At 38.8% G+C, this 18,981-nt stretch overlaps 1 protein-coding gene across 2 annotated transcripts; it reads left to right on the top strand.

Annotated features, from left to right (window-relative positions):
• Positions 1–711: 711 nt before the first annotated feature.
• tspan11 (tetraspanin 11) lies at positions 712–18,743 on the top strand. 2 transcript variants are annotated; one of them, XM_004548285.5, is made up of 9 exons: positions 712–859; positions 3,717–3,824; positions 6,300–6,491; positions 8,919–8,993; positions 11,047–11,151; positions 11,558–11,716; positions 12,973–13,059; positions 14,013–14,134; positions 16,321–18,743. In XM_004548285.5, exons 2-8 carry the CDS (start codon positions 3,738–3,740, stop codon positions 14,088–14,090), a joined length of 783 nt encoding a protein of 260 aa, XP_004548342.1. In that variant the 5' UTR covers positions 712–859; positions 3,717–3,737; the 3' UTR covers positions 14,091–14,134; positions 16,321–18,743. The 2 variants fall into 2 exon arrangements, with proteins under 2 accessions (XP_004548342.1, XP_004548343.1); XM_004548286.6 differs by lacking the exon at positions 14,013–14,134.
• Positions 18,744–18,981: the final 238 nt, after the last annotated feature.

The raw sequence follows: 18,981 nt of genomic DNA, 5'->3' as shown, positions 1-18,981 counted from the left end.
CTTTGAGGTCACAGAGTTGGTCTGTTCAATAATTTCATAGTCAACTTCACATTATGAAGAGCAAATTGAAATGTGTTAAGTGGCATGACTAGAATTATTAATCAGTCACTGTAGTAATAGAAATGAATAGAACCTGCATGCAAACAAGCCAATGTGCCAAGGCTATGCTCACAGTAAATTATGCTTTTTTGACTCTGTCTTTGGTTAGTCATGCACACCCTATTGGAAAATTCTTCAGAGGGGTTGTGGTTACATTGTAACCAAGGTTATGCTGTTAATGGCACTGTGGTATTCAGACTACCTAGTGGTATTGAGTCAGTTCCTTCTCTGTCACTCCCTACTATGTGACACGGTTAACTACTGCAGCCTTCCTTGACTACCCGTTGCTATGCCTATTATGCAGATTTCTGTTACTACCCAGACTGTTTAATATTTTTACACAATCATACTTTTACTCGGCAGCAATATCTGTACCAACAAAGTAAATGATGTACTTTGTTTTATTTTGCGTGTGAGTAGAGAGGTCATTGTTGGAACTCACTGTAACCTACACTGTAAGTAATAATTGTTGTATTTGAAACATGGAGGCTATTTGTATTGATTCATTTTGTAGTTTTAGTGTCTACCTGCACATATATGGAGTTCATTTTATTACAATTTGTTACAAATCAATGTAATGAATTTTCTTGAAACTCGAAAATACGAGCTGCAAGCAAAAGCACCATCCGCACAGACTGTCGGACACCCTGAAAGCAACAAGCTTGACTGGACCGGACAAAACGCCCACTGCAGTGGTGCCGTAGACTCTGAGTAGACGGAGATAAACAAGGTCCTTTTTCCAGCCTTAAACGTCGGTCTGGTGAGTATGTGGTCAGATATAAGATGAAAACGCCTGTTTGTCTGTCCAACTGTGAGATAATGTGTTTAAACTTTGTCCTGCCATCGGCAACGCAGGTGGGACATTTATATTTTCAGGATTTTCAGGACAGCTATCTTGAAGAAGAGGGGGGGGAAAGTTTGACTTACACAGAAAAGGACTTAAGTGTCTGTGTATTGATTCGTAGCTTGTGATGCTGGAGCACAACAGCGCAGGTTAAAGTCTAAAATGTCCGAGACCTGGCTTTTTTCTTTTTCTTTTTAAGGGGGACCCGTGTTCGTTTCCTCCTAATTCATCTGGACAGACTGTTAGAAGCAGGAAGGCCTTGTTAGGAAAGAGTTAACGGCCAGCTTAGACGCTCTAAAATCAGACAAATTGTTTAATTTCATTTAAATTTTATTTGTCATTTAATAGTTTGCAGTAGGCACGAACACGGAAAGGAAACTTGGCTGTATTTACAGGGGAGGTTAAAGGATATTTTGAAATTTGGGTTCATAAGGGGAACCAAGAGGATAAGGGGGGCATGGGGAATACTATGTTAAAAGTAAACCTCAGGGTGTTTTTGTTTGTTTTGTTTTTGGTTTTTTTTTTTTGTAGTGTTCTGTGCCCCACTACAGATTGCATTACAATGGAACTGCACAAGATTCTCTTTTCCACTAGCACCTACTTGGCTTGATTTTCCTCTGCTCTACTCTGTTCAATTTTTGTCATTTTCCATTGCAATTGGCAGGCTGAACCTAGGGCTAGTTGCAAATCTATGGCAGGGCTTACACATATAGAACATGCATGACTTTGGACTCTGGGAGGAATGCAAAGTATTGGGAGAGAATGCATAATTGCATGGGAAGAACATGTAAACATTAGACACAGTTTGGCCCCAGCCGGCCAATGGATTCAAACCCAGGACCTCCTTACTGTGAAATAAAATAGGAAATAAAATCAGTTACTCAATCAAATTAATAAGAAGCTCACTGACCACAGATACTGGTTGTGGCTGAACCACACTGGGCCGGACTGAAGAAGCTGGACTACATGGTGGTTCAAAGGCACTCATCTGTGCTGTTCCCGACCCTGTCTCCTTGTCTGCTCTTTGGGTTTTATACATCCTGCTCACTCTCTCTGCCATCTCCACATCATCTGCCTCTTACTCCTCCTCTTCTTCATCCGACTCTCCCACCACTGCTCTCTACTCCCTCACCTACAGCTCTTTGTTCTCACTTGAAGCTTTGTCTCCTGAAAAAAAGATGACAAACCTTAAGGAAAAGTTAAGGATAACCTCAATAACTTACCTCACTATCACTGTCATCAGTCAGTAGTGAGATTCCTGGACTTACAGAAAGTTTACAGCCTCCTCCAGGGTATATAAATGTGGACGCTTCGCACCCAGTAAACAGAGATCTTGCAGACTATACTTAGTACAGATGAACACCAGGGACTGGGTAAATTATCATAAAAGATTTATTTGATGGAAACCTGTTTTTTATTTATTTATTTTTTATTCCCTTTTTAAAAATTTATATTTATACAGTATTCTCCATTGCCATTGAAAGAGTGGTTTATTTTCCACAAACCTTGTCTTTATACTGCCACAGTCGCCCCCTACTGGCCGAAAAAACTAAATAAAAAGAAAGAATAGTAATGTTAACACTTCTGCACTGGGTTTACTTATCAGATCTGGAACCTTCTCTCACCTTCTATACAATGGACCCATTTCAGAAGCATATACATTATGTTGATCAATAATAGTTATTGACTCAGCAACTCAGCCGTATATAATTTTCTTGTTATGCTGCTGAGAAGCAAATAGTCTATAGAATAATTTATTAATACATTTAAATGAATTATTAAAAAACAAAATCTGCAAGGTAACTGCTTATTGAAACTTCAAAATAAAACTTGATTCACTGCTATTTATAGACACACCTATGCTTTTTTTCATCATTTTTATGTTTACTTTTTCTGTTCTTCATATATTAGTCACAAATGCTTTAGAGAGAGAGCATTGTTGGAGCATTGTTGCTCCACAACATGTCAGATAAAATCTAAAAACAAGGCAATTAAGGTAAATTATCAAAAGATAACTGAAGAAAATGCTGTAGATATTTCAGATGAAACCCCATTCCCATTTATTGTTTATGAGTAAAGGTAGATGGAATATCTCAAAGCCTGAATGAAGTGGAAAATCTCATGCATGGAGAGACAATTTTTCCTTTCGTTTTCCTTCTTCCTTTGTAGACAAGCTGACCCTTTAGCAAGCTTACTAGCTTGCGTGTTTACCTTATTCATTTTCATCCCCAACAAATGATTTATTCATCACTTTTCCTCTCAGATCTACACCTACAGTATTATGTGTATTATTCCTGAGCCGGCAGACAGAAAAGCTGCAACATTTTCTTTTATGCTCTGTCCGCTGAAGGATGCTATTTAGATCAATTGTATAGGTCTAAGTGCTTTCCACACCCACGGCCTTTTATTTACAGGGCCAAGACTAGAAGCTCAATTAATGATTCATAGGGACATGTCCTAGTGATAATTCAAAGATGTGGTTTGTGATATAACAAAAGCATGTCATATTGGGGCCTTGGATGCTGCATCACTAAACAACTAGTAATATGTCGTGCAGTGAGAAGTCTGGGACATGGGAGTTATGTGCAGCTGGATAAGTGTAAATGTGTGAACAATACTTGTTTAGCTATTTTTGGGTAAAGGAAGGAATGTAAATGCTAAAAACACATCTAAAGAAAACTATAGTAAGATTTTTTTTTTTATTGTGATACATTTTTTAGCAGTACTTTGCAGGAAAATGTAATGTTTCCAACAAACAAATCTGCACTTATAGAATTCAACTGAAGACAAAAAGATGTCGGTGGGTTATAAAGATGACCAGAACGACTGGGTGACCGTGTGCCTCAAGTACCTGCTCTTTGTTTTCAACTTTCTCTTCTGGGTAAGTGGCTAGTAATCCTCATTTCAAGTAATGTGTACTCACAGAGACCTCACCACAATAACTGAGCTTTACATTTAACCTCCTGGTGAATTGGATCGTCATTGACAACATCAGTAGCAACTCTGTAAAACTGTCTGTGTTCCTTTAAAACTGCTTTTTTTTTTAGAGACATTGCTCATACAGAGCCACATAGAAATAGGAAGAGGATTAAGGAAAGTTTTCAGTCTTCCTAGGCTAAGCTATGGACTGAGTTCAAAGTGAGTCATAGATTATTTAGGGCTTGTCAGTGTATTCTGGCCACACAGTGTATTAAACCTGCTCTCTGGCACCACACTTTATGCTGCTAAAGCTCCGCTCTCTTACAGCATCAGTGCAGAGTCTCCGGGCTTACAGAGTCAAAAAAGAAGATTTTGAGGAGTGAGAGACAGATCAGCAAGTGGGAGAGGTTAGAAAGAGAAAAGGGATCAAGCTTTAGCTTTAGGCCTCTATTAAATTCCCTGTCGCCACCTAACAACCAGTCTCTTGAGGAAAAATAGTATCATTTTCCTCTGAAGGCTGTCCTCCATCTCGCAACACTTTTTTTCTAAGAGGGCATTTTTGTCCACCCCCTACACAAATTAATCATAGGCGGGGGAGCAGTGCATACTCTGTGAGGATGAACTGGCATTGGCCATTTCTGTTTTTCACTTTCTTAGCACATTACTTTTAAAAGAGAGTGCATCATCTAGGGATTTCTCATTTGTCCCTGTTTTTCACGGCGCTGTTATTGGCAGTCATCAAAAACACAGATATCATTAGTTAAAGCAAAATTGAATAAAGTAATGTTTGACATGTGCTCAGAAAATAATCCAGCTGATGTGATTAATGGCCGGTTAAAGCATGATTGTTTGGTTAATTGAGGGTAGAATGAAATATAGATTTGGCAGTATATCGTAGTGTTTCCCCTTCCCCTCCAAATTTGACTTGCCAGAGACTTTTTCAATTGATTTTTTTTATATGTTATTTATTATATATGAATATATTACTAATGCAGTGTGTCAAGCCTTTCTGATGTAGGATATTTAGGACCGATAACGATATTTGGAGATTTTTAAATCTTTTATATATCAGCCGATATTTTTTTTTCTTTCAAAAATGGTAAACATGAACTGGTTTCCCTCACACATGTTAGGTACAGTTATTTATGAGTCCTTACTAAGGTAATATACCAATGCAGTTTAAAAATAATCTTGATTTATTGACATAATCTTAGATTATTAATTTACGCTGTCTGGTGGACAAGTACACTCTGATGGTGAAACTATGTAGCATCCATACTCAACATGGGTGAAGGTTGTTCCTCCTGTCTCTGCTTTTCTTGTTTAATTATCATCTATTGACGGCTACAAACGTCGGTACTGATATATCGGCAAATAGCTACTCTGTGATCCCCTCACACGATCGCGTGAACCACACCCTGATGCCATTTTACTCTGCCTCCTCCTTGTCAGTTACAGCTGAGGATGGTGTGATTGTGTTTTCAGCTTTCTGCTTTCTTCAAACCTTGCACAGATTTCCACTTGGACTCAAGAATGAACTGATTAGATTTTTGTGGTAAAACATTTCTGGCAACATTTCAAGTTACGTAAGATGTTTAAGGTTAAGTCTGGATAGACATGGATGTAAAGTGCAGCTTCACTACTTGGCAGATACTAAGGCGGTAATTTTATTTTGAGCAGTGATAGTACAGAGATATGAGAACAGTATTGGGAACTACTTTCAGAAAAAGTGATAGCCAACTTAAAAAAATGTAATTCAGTGGAACTTAGTTGTTAGAAGAAATGTCTTTACAGTGTTAGAGAAGGGTGATTTCCCACTGGTTGGTCCTCGGTTGGATATGTGGTGTTGTGAGTAAGAGGTCCTTCCTTCTAAAGGAAAGGGATGGGAGGATGAAGAAAGACTCTCTCAGGCATTTCCTATTTGCCCTCCTTTGAAACTTGCAAGATGAGAAAAAGAGATCAGGAAGCCACCCTGGATCAGTTACTCTGTATTGTTTCTAAGTAAGTGGTCATTATGCCCTGGCTTGATTGCAGACGTCTCACCACTCCTGTTAGTTGTTACGCACGGTCACTTTTCTCTGTTTCTCATTCTGTTTCCTCTTTTTTTTTCTTGCCTCCTTTATGCCCTCTTCCTCTGTTCCATTTCCTTTTCTTTTTCTAAGTGACTCATCTAAAAGCTTTGAGTTCACTTTAAATTGATCACTTCCTGCCCTGAAAAATGTTTCGCTTGAATGTTACAGTACTTGTGTTTTGCTATTCTTTAATAATAAACTGACATGGTACACTTAGTTAAATTCAGTTACATTTCATATCTCGTGCGTTTTTTGTCTCTGTAGTATGACACTTCGTGCTGCACTAAACATTTTTATTTATGTTTTTATTCAGATGTCTTTTTAATCCTGTTACTTTTTCTCTGCTTCTCTTAATTCTTCTCCAGATGGGAGGAGCTGCTGTTCTGGGTGTGGGCGTCTGGACACTGGTGGCAAAGAGCGACTACTTGAGCCTACTGGCCTCCAGCACTTTTGCTGTGTCAGCATACACCCTCATCTTAGCTGGCAGCCTGGTGGTAGTTACAGGCTTTTTGGGCTGTTGTGCAGTCATCCGGGAGCAGAGAAGCTGTCTGTCCACGGTGAGAGACGAGAGAGTGATGGATGGGGGTTTCCGCTTAGGTCCAGGCATTTGTTTGTAGCTGTAAAGGTGTGGGTTAGGCTTACACTTAGGATTCAATGTAGAGTCTGTGTTTAAAATTAACCCGCACGTAGATCATAACTCAGAACTTACAAAAAATATATTTTGATGGCAAACACTCATGCTTTTGGAACAGTTACCAGTTTGTCATTTAAAGGTTTAGAGGAGTGTAGTTTTTTTTTTTTTTAGAATGAGCATGAGAGAGTTAATCTTTTTTTTTTTTTTTCATTTTTTTTTTTCCAAGGGTATTTTTGCTGTAATATGGGAGGTCAAAGTGCAGATGGTCAATGCAGGGCGTGAAAGTGTACATGGACAGTAATTTTGCTGTGATTTTACCAAAGAACATTGCATCTGGAAAACCTAAAAAATCTGTTTAATAATACTTATTAATGTAGAGTTTGAGCATTTTTGTCTTAATTTGCCATCCATCCAAGACGGCGAGTCGATATTTGCTAGTGGAGAATCCACTTTTTTATGTTGAAAGGTCACTTCCACTTAGCCAGCTAGCCCTTGCATTTCCCATCACGTTTTCCTTTCTTGTAGGCAGTTTGGGCCATTTTTTTTTTGGCATCCCTGGTCATTATTCAGAAGCTTAACAGTCTCTTGTGTTGTGGCTTTATATGTCATTACGCCAAGGTTGCAGAGATGGAAAACACTCTTACAGTCCAAGACGACTGATTCGGACTCTGTCTGGTGAACGAGAATAGAATAATTCACTTAAGAAAGCATGGGTGTGCTTGCCTCCTCGTTGAGCACAGCAGTCCCACGCTGGCATAAATAGAATGTAACTGAATGGGGAAACACTGCAGAAGATAAATAATAAGTTATGTAATAACAGCCCTGATAGTCTACTGGTCCGTGGTTCTAGATTGTCCACTGTGAGAAGCTAGATGCTCGCCCACATGTACACAAATGTGGCAACATGCGATGGCGCTCATCCATGCTAAGCCTGGTCTAAAGTCTATCGCTAGATGTTGACGAATGACTCTGACGGGGCCCTCGCTGTCCTCATTATTTTACAGAGACAGGACCCAGTGGGAGAGAAGGAGGCGGGAGGTGAACGTTCTCTGCCGCAGGGCTATTTATAGGTTTGTCTATCTACTGGTGATGGATGGAGAGAGAAAGGGCCTTGCAGGAGTGAAGAGGTAGATGCGCGGAGGAAACGGAATCTGCGGTGCAGTTTGGTTCAACTGTTTTTTTTTTTTGTGCTATTTATAGATTTGTTTGGGAAGAATAATGAGTGATGCTAGCATGTACAGTAAGTGTTGTGTGCATAGAGAAGTGTGAAGTTGGCATTTTGTGTGGGTAGCAGGCACACAGAGACTGAAGTGCTTTTTTCGCAATCTTGTAACCAAGAGAGACGCAGAGCAGGCTGGGTTTCTGCTCAGCATCATTACTGCGATAGCTGCAAAACAAAAAAGAACATCTGTTTGTGCGTGTGTTAAATATTTCTTCCTTACAGCTGTTTGTTACCAATAGTTTTCAATCACTTTGTTTGGTGCATCTAGCAGGTTGTGCAATAGCATCTGTGTCTCCATAATGGTTCTGAGTTACGCTGTTGTTTTCCCCGCTCTGTGACAGCTGGTCCCTGTTAGGTGCGTGTTTATGTGTCTGTTTGTATATGGACTTGAATTATGTGGAATGAGCCATGTTTTGATGGGTGTACAAACCATCTGATGAACAATAAAAAAGTTGGGTTATTTAAGTGTGGGAAAGCTGGAGTTTTGATCTGCTCATTTTGCAGCAGTCTATCAAAGTACTCTCTGTGTGGGCAATCAGTTCGTCACACTGTTTGCATAACAGTACATACAACAGTGCTTGCCATTAAGAATGACGCTTACAGTTAAAGCCTCTGTTATTCTCATTTTTATTTTTTGCCTCAGCACCCATCTCATGTCTGATTCTTTTTCATTCTTGCAGAGGAAAACTAAACACAGTATTTGAGAGTAGCGCTCAAATACTAAGCAAACGCTAACATCAAATAATAATATTTGAGGATGACGCTCGAATACTGTGCTAATACTGTTTTGTTTTTTCTAAGATAATTTCAGACATCAGTTATGATAAATAGTGAAACTTTATTCTAGTAATGTGGGGAGCTCTGTAAAGATGCCCAGGAGAAATGGGTTTCTGCAGCTTGTCAAATTGCTTTCTGGTTGTCTCATTTCATGCAGGACTGCCATCTGCGTTTGAAGTGACAGATGCAGTGCGGTGACAGTTGATGAAAGTTTATATTGAGCCATCACAAGCGTGAGCAACTTGAGTTAGCAACCAGATACTTCAGGCGACTACTGAGCTAATGAGTGTTCAGTCAAATTTACTGAAATTCTTTTTTGCTCTCTCTTTCTGTCCTGTCTCTCATCCACAGTATTTCATCTGCCTCCTGTTTATCTTCTTGATCGAACTTGTGGCCGGAGTACTAGCTTATGTATACTACCAGAGGGTAAGTGGTCACTTTTTACTGGTTTAGCTGAGTGACGTTGTGCAGTGATGACCCAAGCTGCAGTTTATCCTTGTTGAAATAACTGCAGCAGCTAATCTATGCCTGCAGGCACGTGGGAAAATGAGGTTAAAAAAAACTTCTATCCAGATGATCATCATCAAACTAGTGTGCTGGGGCGTTTCTCATATTAATACACTACAGATGGGATAGCAGAGAGACTACTGGATATAGGAATCGTTTGTGATTTACTGGATGTTAATCATAATCATGTTTTGGGTTTGAGTTATACATATTATGATTTTTTTTTTCCCCTTCTTGGTATATATCAAAGAGCAGGCGGTTTGCAAAGCAGATAAAGTTCTGCAAGAAAAGTTTGAACATTCAGATGTCAAGATGTCAGTGAGGAAACGGGGCAGAGGCTAAAAATAAACAGAACATATCTTTCTTTTTTCTTTTTTGAGCACTTGCTTGGCATTTGAAACATCTTTCAGGCTCACCTTTGACTAAGCTGCATTTTGTTAGTGTGCAGTTATGCTGCTGCTAGTATTAGATTGACCTGCGCTGAAGCAAAAATTACAGATTAGAAGTCAGGCTGTTGTGACAACTTGTGACTGGGAAAGGTAACATAGGGGAAAAATTAGTAGTAAAAGCCAAAAAACAAAGGCTCATAGGCAAGAGATCATGGTGAATTAAACTGTAATTCACAAAATCTGTTTATTTGCTGACTCTTCCTACACCTACATGGAGTTAAACGGCCAGAATTTGCACATGGGTGCATCTCATCTGCATTGGATATTATTATGTAGTCATTATTATTTGATGATTTGTTATCATTATTTCATTTATATTCACAAAATCTTTCATGATGATTACATCCACAAAACTGTAATAATGCATTATACATTATAAAGTCATTATATTGCTTGATGGCAACCTACTAGCGGTCTAAAATGACCCTTTGCAGCATTTAATAAAACTAAAGCATGGAAATGTAGCAGAGTGTCAAAGAAGACTTAAAAAAACAAGCAAAGAAAGAAGTAAGAAGTAATTTTCAGTCTTTAGGCAACAAAACCTGGTTAAGTTGGTTAAACTACTTGGGTAAATTTTGTGAAAGAGGGTCAAAATGGTTTGTTTAGGTCTTTTCACTTATATCAGCTCAGACGTCAGCTGCAGTGATGATCCTTTAATTCATTTATATATTGCAGTTACAGGATCAACAGGGTGATGTTAGATTACTGTAGATGACGGCTACCTATTATTTAAGAATGAATTCAGCTGTGCTTTTTGTGAATCAAGAGACTAATAATCTAATAAGTTATAAATAATTGATAAATTATTCATTAAAAACAATTATCATAAAAGAAAATACAGTGACATCAGTATTGTAAAAATCAGAAGGGAACATTCGAGTAAGAGCGTGGAACCAAGCAGGAATAAAGGCTTTCTAAAGCAGCATCCTCAGTGATCCTCCTCTGATGACATGACTCTCTGAAGTGTATCTAACACATTAGATATTCTTGGCATTTAGTTATCGCCCAAACATCTGGCTGTCAGTCAGCTTCAGTCAGTGAGGGCTGCATAGGGCATCTTGTAATCTTTGGGCAGATTTATTGTGATGGAAGAGGGTTCAGTACGGGATAGAATCACTTTAAAGATAAAGATTTGCATTGTTTCCTGCACCCTGTGTGAGTGTGAGAAAATATATCCAGACATCAAAGGCTGTATTCCTAGTCAATTTTTTTAGTGTCTTGTTTATCTGTATTCTGCATCACAGCACTCCCCAATGCTACCAATCTATCATCCCCTTATCCTCTCCCTCACCTCCACACTATTTGCACCTACGTATCACTTTTTTCAATGCCCTTCTTTGTAGACATCGCACGCGCAATCGTAAATTAAGCAGCCCGTGGGGGGGTTACCACAAAAACATTTGTTTTTACCCCAAAATGATCCCCTCCAACCCACCCCTCCAGCCTTCCCACCTTCTCTGTTTCAAACACACTGTTTCTCACTGTGTATGCCTGCTGTCTCTCTCTTTGTTCCTCATTTCCAGCTGAGTGAGGAGCTGAAGCAGCATCTCAACCACACTATGACAGAGAACTACGCTCAGCCAGGAAAGGAGGCAGTCACATTTGCGGTTGACAATCTACAACAGGATGTATGAAATATATTTACAAACTCCTCTGGTGTCAAGTTTCTGTAAGATTGTATTTCACCCTCTTCAGCATGCGCGGTTAAGTATACTTGTACTTGTTATAAATTAATTTGATATATGAAGCTGAAAATTATGCTGACGTGGAGTAGAAGAAGAAATGGCTCATCACTCTGTGTATTCTATCTGGGTTTAGACAGAGCATTGTTCCAAAGATGACAAGTGGAACAGCCGGAGCGAAAGTAGTCCCTGAGAGGAAAATTACTGCTGTGAAAATATATTTATATAGTGGCTTGATGTTAGGAATTTGTTTACACTAGATGATACATGAAACCATATTTTAATCAGAATGAGGGATATGGCCTCACACTGTGGAACTAAAGTCTGGGCTTTCCTTTTTCTGCCTCTCCAGTTCAAATGCTGTGGCAGCAACAATTCTCATGATTGGACTGTGAGCAAGTACCTTGTGTCAGGGCAAGCAGAAGGCAGGGCGGTACCTGACAGCTGCTGTAAGACCATCACACCTCACTGTGGAAAGAGGGACCACCCCTCCAACATCTACAAAGTGGAGGTCAGTGCAATAAATGCTTCTGGCAAAATGACAGCAGGCTTATTCAGCCTGCCTGTTGCGCAGCTACAACACAGAATGTGTTGTAGTTCCTCCTGTAGGTTCTATATCTTACAATAATCTTTTGTACAGTTTTGTGAAATGTGTTGCAACCTGGCTATATCCCTGATTTGAGTTATAAATATCAACTGAGTGCTTTTGCAATCAAAGATGAGTGATGATAGCCTAAAGACAGAAAAAAGAGATGGAAGCACTGAGTATACTAATAACTATGTGTAGGCAGTAATCAAAGGAAATCGGTGTTATCGAGTTGTTCAGGGTGATTGCTCATCTTCACAGTCCATTGTTTTGTTTTTTGTTTTTTGTTTTTTTTTCTGGTTCATGCCATATTTGAAGAAATTAAACTGGTATTTTATTCACTTCTGGTCTGTTGTAGCCAAACCATTTTCAAATATCTGAGGCTGATATTTCATTTCCTGAAATGAAAAGCATCCATCTACTTTCCTAACTGCTGCTGGGTTGCAAGGTTGACATAGGGGCAAAAGGCAGAGATAAACCTCAGTTCATGCCGTCAGATCTGTGGGCATTATTTTTGCTAACCTCCCAATTGTTTTTGGGAGGAAGCTGTGGCACCCAGAGGAAAGTCACAGGCTAAACATGCACAGAAATGCCCGAGCTGAGTAAGAGATTTGAACCAGGAACCTTCTTGCGTTGAGGCAACAGTGCCAGGCAGTGCAGCTCTGTGCAGCCCTGAGTGACTCACAAAACATGCCAGCAAACTTTCTTCTGATAGAATGAGCTCTAAGAAAAATGAATAAAAGATGAGGTTTTGAATGCTTATCCACGCTGCACAGGAGAGGCTCTTCTGCCTTCTCGTGTCAAATCACTCAGTTTCTTCTTATCCTTCACAATGTGCTACCTGCATCATGTGCAAAGACATAAGCATGAAGACATATCCTGAGAATTTAAATAAAATGGTTTGTGGATGATGACTGTATCTATGTTCACTTGTAGGTTTGGGATGGTTTATTTATTCATTTTTACCGTGAGTGTTTTGAGCCCTGTAAATACACCTGAGGGAGTAAAGAGGGACTGAAAATGTACTTAAATAATCAAGTACATCCCAGATTCAGTAAAAATACACAACTTCTGAAGGATGTCTTGTTGCTTGCTGAAGCAGTTTAAACTATAGCTATGCAGAAATGCAGACAAAGCTTTCTTGTCTAACTAATAATCTGGTGTAAACTTTAACTCTGTAGGGTGGCTGCATCACTAAGCTGGAAAAGTTCCTTGCAGATCACCTGTTGGTTATCGGTGCAGTGGGGATAGGAGTGGCCTGTCTGCAGGTAAGTAATATATACACCCAGTTCAGATGGTTGGTGAAGAAGCAGGATGCATTTCTACTGCCTTCTCCCTGAGCATACAGTGCTTTATACAAGCCCAGTTGTTATCAGAAATGAGAAACTGCTTTTAGCTTTTGTGAGTGGAATGCTGCCCTTTGTTGAATTAAAAGAAAAAAAACTCCTATTACTGAATGTACCCTGGCAGGTCAGGATCCTCTAAATGGACACGTCTTTTCATCTCATCCGATTCTTTCTGTCATCATTATATGAGTTTGGTCCTTCTGCCTATTCAATGTAGTCTAAGATGGGCTTTTTAGTATTGCAGAGCCCGAGGATATTTTTTTTTTTCCTCTTTTTATTGTTTTGCACTTTTCTACCAGCTAACCAAACTGTCTTACTGTAGCTGCAAACCACGTTTAAATTAACTTGAGGTCAACCTAGAACTAAACAAATTTCCACTTATTGTTTCCAGTGGTGTTTGTAAGACTGACAAGTCCACCACTTTACATACAGCTTAGTTTTAATTGGGCACCAGGGGACTGAGAATAAAGACATGAAGCCAGGATTTCACTGCCATAATTATAAAGACTGCAAAAAGCAAAAGATGAGATGACCAACCGTGCAGTCTCTGTGATGCTCACCGCTGTTGGTAAAAGGAATTTAAGCAGAGTCTCCATTAGCAGTGGCTATAACATAAAGACTTTCTCACAAGAACCAAATGATCTGAAGGGACTTTGTCGAGCATTTAAATGAGGTGCTGAAAATATTGTGAATATATTGAATACATGACGTACACGGTGTAATTTTGTCACTTCTCACTCACATATTAGCATTTTTTCGTAATGTAGGCCAACTTTATGTCTCCTCTTTGTTAAATGTTCAGTCTGTCTTAATGTCGGTGTGCACTAATCTGTCTTTGGTGTGTTGTACTCTGTGTGTGTTTGTTATCACTATAGTTGGTCGGGGCACTCTTGACAGCCTGCTTTATCTATCTGCTCTATAAAGAAGAGGAAGAGGACTTTGGTGCATTGTAATTTGGCTCTAGAGCGCTGCTGGTTTAATCGAATCGAGAGGCAAGGTTGGAGGGCACTGTAGATATTTCATATTTGACTGCCTATTTGTCCTTGCGTGGCTTCCTGTTTTGTGTTAAATGCGAGACCTGCTGTCTGCATGTTTACTGGATTAACATGTTTAATTCGTCGTGAAGCATGCAGCGACTTTGCATTTGGCTGCGTTTTCCAGTTTGTTGCTATGCATTTTGTGATGATGTGTTGCTGTGGGTGATGAGGATGTGACAGCTTATTCAAATGCATCCTGAGGATAGCACGACTCACTTGCTTTTTCACTGTGCTTTGGTTCATAGTGTCATGATCTATAATTCGTGCAGCAACGCTTCCATCAATGTAGCACCTGCGCTGACAAGAAGTGGGGAAAACACCATAGGGACAGGTGTATTTACAGCATGTAGCAGTGCTTTGCTGTATATCCCTTGAATCCAAACATTAATGAGGCTTCACTATGGGTGTCGGGGAGTATATGGTATACAACAATACAAACTTAATCAAATATTTACAACAGTTAAACGCAGAAATTATTAACACGCTTACTTTTAATAGACTCTTTTTTTAAAAATTACAAAAATTTACAGAGTAGCTGCTGCACTTATTACACCTATTTATTTAATATGCTGACACCTTCTATTACATTACCACTCAGAAAAAAAAGCATTAGTGTTGTTGCTATAGTTACTTGCAATCTAAAATAGACTGGGCTTTCATGAACATCATTGAATTGGGACTCGGAGTTGTTTGGGGGTGCCCAGATATGTTTTTGCCATCCCACGAGATGGCATGTTTCTGTCTCTAATGAGTTTACTTTTTAACACTGTTACATCATTGTTTTTTAGCGTCTTCTGAAATTAGGCCTCAAGAAAACTAAAAAAACAGTGTGGCTTTTTTCCTTTTTTTTTTTTTTTTTTTTTTTCTTCTCACCTTATGTTCCCTCAGCCAAAATGACTGCATCTTCTATCCTTGTGCATAACTGTCACTGATGGTTGAGACGAGAGAGGAAAACAAAACCTTGCTCGAGGAGAAATTATGAGTCAATATTAAATTCTGACTTCCTTGATCAGGCTTCCTCTGGAAGCTTTTAGAGGCACAGAAATGGAATCTGGACACTTGCCTATTTGGCCATCAAGCTTGTAGACCCAGCGGCTTTGGTCAGCTCCTGCTTCCCTTATTCTGCTTTGTTTTTAGACTTTTTGCTCGGTGCTGTGTAGTAGTAATTTTAGACATGCTCATTCCGTATTAGGAATTCGCTGCTGGTGAAATTCTATGCTGAGAAGGATGTTTATAACAGTTCAGCTGATAAAAGATGCAGATATGCTTCATTATGCCATGTTTGAATATTTAAGATGTAATGCACATAATCGATATAATGTCTAGTTTGCTGATAGGCCAGTAGCAGTCACCAGTGACAATGTCTGTGCACCTCTTTTCTTCATACAGCTCTGTGTTTACACTGATGTCAGATATGACAGCAAATTTCTAAATGTAAAAAGCTTCATTTAAAATACTAGCACAATTGTTGTGGTCTGTTTTCCCTTATTATAGTGATATTTTTGGAAGCCTTTTATTTATTATTATTATTTAAATTTATTTTGGGACTAATATTACTGGTCGGTATAGACATTTATTGGTTTCGACATTTATATTAGCCGATAAATGAAAGTTTAAAATCTTAAGAAGATACGAGAGAAACACCCTTCAACCATGTTATGACTGATATTGCATAGTTTCTCCAGCACGGGGCAGTCTACAAATTCCCTGTTGACAACACATTAGTTTGTAACTCAATAAAAACACAACCAGCTGAACCAAGCAGAGACAGGGAGACGATAAATTAGTAAATAAATAAGTACACAAAACAATCTGTTTGTTTTGTGTGTCTGAGTAAAATAAAAAGGTCCCCAGAGCTTTTGCAAAGAGGAAAAACAGTATATTGAGATGTAAGAGCATTAATCTGCTTTTTCACTTCACCCAGCTTTATATAGTTTGTTTATGGAAGCCTGTGCGCACACGTTTTGGTGAAATATTGGCTGCTTGACTCCTGACACTCCCTAGTAACCAGCTTCATACTTTCCAGCAGTCTCTAACTCCTTCACCTTTAAACCTTCTCTGCCCCACAGTCGGTAGCATTCAAGCTTCCTGCAGTTTTCCATGGCGACTAAACTGCAGTCTGTGACCTAACACTTCCTGTTTTCAGATATGTGGAATGGTGTTCACCTGCTGCTTGTACAGAAGGATCAAGATGGACCCTTACTGAGCACAACGTGACCCCTGCACACCACCTTCAACAGATGGAGCATGACCTGCTGACACCTAACCAAACTTTAAATCCCTGCATTGTGATCTGATGATCTAAGCGTTGGACACACACGATAGAAACTCAGGCTCATGAGTTTCTGTTACCTGGTCTAGGCTGGATGTTTTTGCATGCTTTAATTTGAACATGACTAAAAAAGGGAAAGACTTAAGTTGTGTGGTATTCTATGCAACTCATGAGGGTGCGAATTTAATTGTTTTTAATTAGGAGATTTATATAGGAGTGTTTCGATAATTCCAAGTCGAATCGGCTGAGTAAGAGCACAGAGTACAAAGAAAGAAAGTTATGTGTGTGTTTCTGTCTTTTGTAAACACAATGTGCCTCTTACATAATTCTACTGGTAAATAATTATGTATAAATTCAGTGCCTGAAGTCTTGAAAGTGAGCTGTCAATACACTGTGATAAACCGCAGCAAATGAACGGAGTCATGTTTATATTTGTAGCTTTGTCTTTAATTCTAACACGTTGGCTGAGTGATGGTAATCAAAATAAACTTTGCAGTATCAATAATACTCATATGTATGGCTACAAAGAAGAAAAAACTATTTTATTCCATTTAAGAAAGTGATAATTTTCTGTAAACGCTGCTAAATCTCTGAATTTAGAGCTCCATCTAGTGGTCAGCATAGGTAACTTGATTTGAGGATGGTAAATGTAACTGTTCATCTTTTGTGAACTTTAAGCCTTTAATACTGCTGATATTAATAGTATAATATTCATTAATATTTCTGATTGTTTTTGGTTTTTATATGCCGTTCCTCACTTCAGACGCCAATCCCCCCCCCAGTGGCTTTACAGTGATGAATATGAGTGATCTGTGAATCAAAGAATATGGTTCCTTCTGTTTTTGCTGCCTATTATATGCCTTGCTACCCTATTTTTTTTTTCCTTGTCTTTGTTATATAGCCACCATAATATAGGTGTTTTAGTTGCTAAACAGTGGAAAATGGCTGTCTCTCTTTCAGGCTATTTAAATCTTCTACCAAAATATGACGCCATTCTCAGCACTCCACCTTCTGTAAAGGGACCTTGCAGGATTTGAGAAACCCTTTTGGAATTGCTAGACTTTCACAATTAATATTCTTAAACTGGTTTCAGCTATTCCAGTCATAGCTATAGGCCAAGACAATTTGACAAGACTAATAATGGACAAACAGTTATGTAAAACTAGTCCCAGCTTTTCATGCATTCTCTGTATGAACAACGGCTCGAGGACAGACGGAACTTTTTATTCACGCTGTGTGGACCTTTTACTGAGTGCTTGCAGGTGTTTGCCTGAACTCAACTTCATTACAATAACACACAAATCTCATTGTCTTCTGAACCTCCGTCCTCTGTGATTGCTCACACCACGCACACTGGATCAGCATGAGAAGGGGAGCAGTAATTGCTCTCTAAACGACTCTGCCACATATTTCTCTTCAGGTATATAGAATATTAAACCTATTGACTAACCGTTCACCAGAAAATATATTTTGTAATATAATATTATACAGCTCCGGCACATGTTTTATTCATGTTCATGACAATTTGAACAACGGTGAAATTTAATCTTGGGCCATCGTTGGTACTTCTGGAACAGCTTGACTTAACAGCTGTCTTCAGGTCATGAGACAGCATGTCAATTAGATGAAGGCCATAAATCTGACCTCACCATCCCATAACCTGAATTTCATTCATTTTTTTGAGATTTTTTTGGGTGAGTTAGTTATGCGCTTTTGGTATTACCCAACTTTTCCTATGCTCAGGTTTTGGGCTGCTGCCTCCATTATGATGCATAACAGCTGGAAATAAGTTCTGGTGTTGTTGTGCGGCTTTTTTCTCTTTGTCGTGCCGGCTCTCCCAAAAAATTCAACTATCATTTCATCTGTCTGTTGTGGATTATCCAGCTGGTGTTCAGAAATTCTTTTATAGGCTCTTTCTGCTGTATGAATCATAATGTCTTTTTTCTACCCTCCAAGGTTTGTTGAAAGTTGTCAAAAATTAAAGGAATGGCGTGTCTGGAACTAACACTTCTTTTCTCATGTCCTTAACTAAAACACCTGACTCCAAGTAACTTTTGGACAAGTCAGGAGAGAGGTATTTACTGTAGCACTTTAAGTAAATTCGATTATCCTTGTCTAAAAGTGAAGATGAGAAATTAAAGGACAAATCCTGAAGATTTCAGTAGTTCATAAATTAAAATTTTGGATGCTTATATATGTAACTGGTTGTTGATGATATGACACTGGCACGTGCTTCAACTACTGACTGTTTTCTTTGAAATGTGGCTCTAGAACTCAAAAATAAATGTTTAAATGTTGCATTTAAACAACTGTGTTGTATTCATGAAAGGGTAATATTAACTCTGTTTGGACAGATGCCTATGATGCTGTGATTCCAGCTTTGTGTTAGTTGATGTGATTAATTAGTAATTTGTTATTTATCTAGACCAGAATCATACGTTTATCCCAGAGAAATCTATCATTTTTGCAGCATATGTTTGAATTACACCATATGCATATATCCAAGAAAAACGTAAGCTTAGGTAAAAGTAAAAG

This window comes from Maylandia zebra, linkage group LG17, assembly GCF_041146795.1.
Source record: "Maylandia zebra isolate NMK-2024a linkage group LG17, Mzebra_GT3a, whole genome shotgun sequence".
In the NCBI taxonomy this organism is placed as follows: Eukaryota; Metazoa; Chordata; class Actinopteri; order Cichliformes; family Cichlidae; genus Maylandia; species Maylandia zebra.
This window is presented reverse-complemented; position numbering and strand designations above follow the sequence as displayed.

What these genes read in the sequence shown, in the direction of transcription:
- tspan11 (XM_004548285.5), top strand. Translation starts at nt 3,738, where the DNA reads ATGTCGGTGGGTTATAAAGATGACCAGAACGACTGGGTGACCGTGTGC. An exon ending in CTTATGTATACTACCAGAGG is followed by an intron (nt 8,994 to 11,046) that starts GTAAGTGGTCAC and finishes CCTCATTTCCAG; the next exon opens with CTGAGTGAGGAGCTGAAGCA. An exon ending in CCAACATCTACAAAGTGGAG is followed by an intron (nt 11,717 to 12,972) that starts GTCAGTGCAATA and finishes TTAACTCTGTAG; the next exon opens with GGTGGCTGCATCACTAAGCT.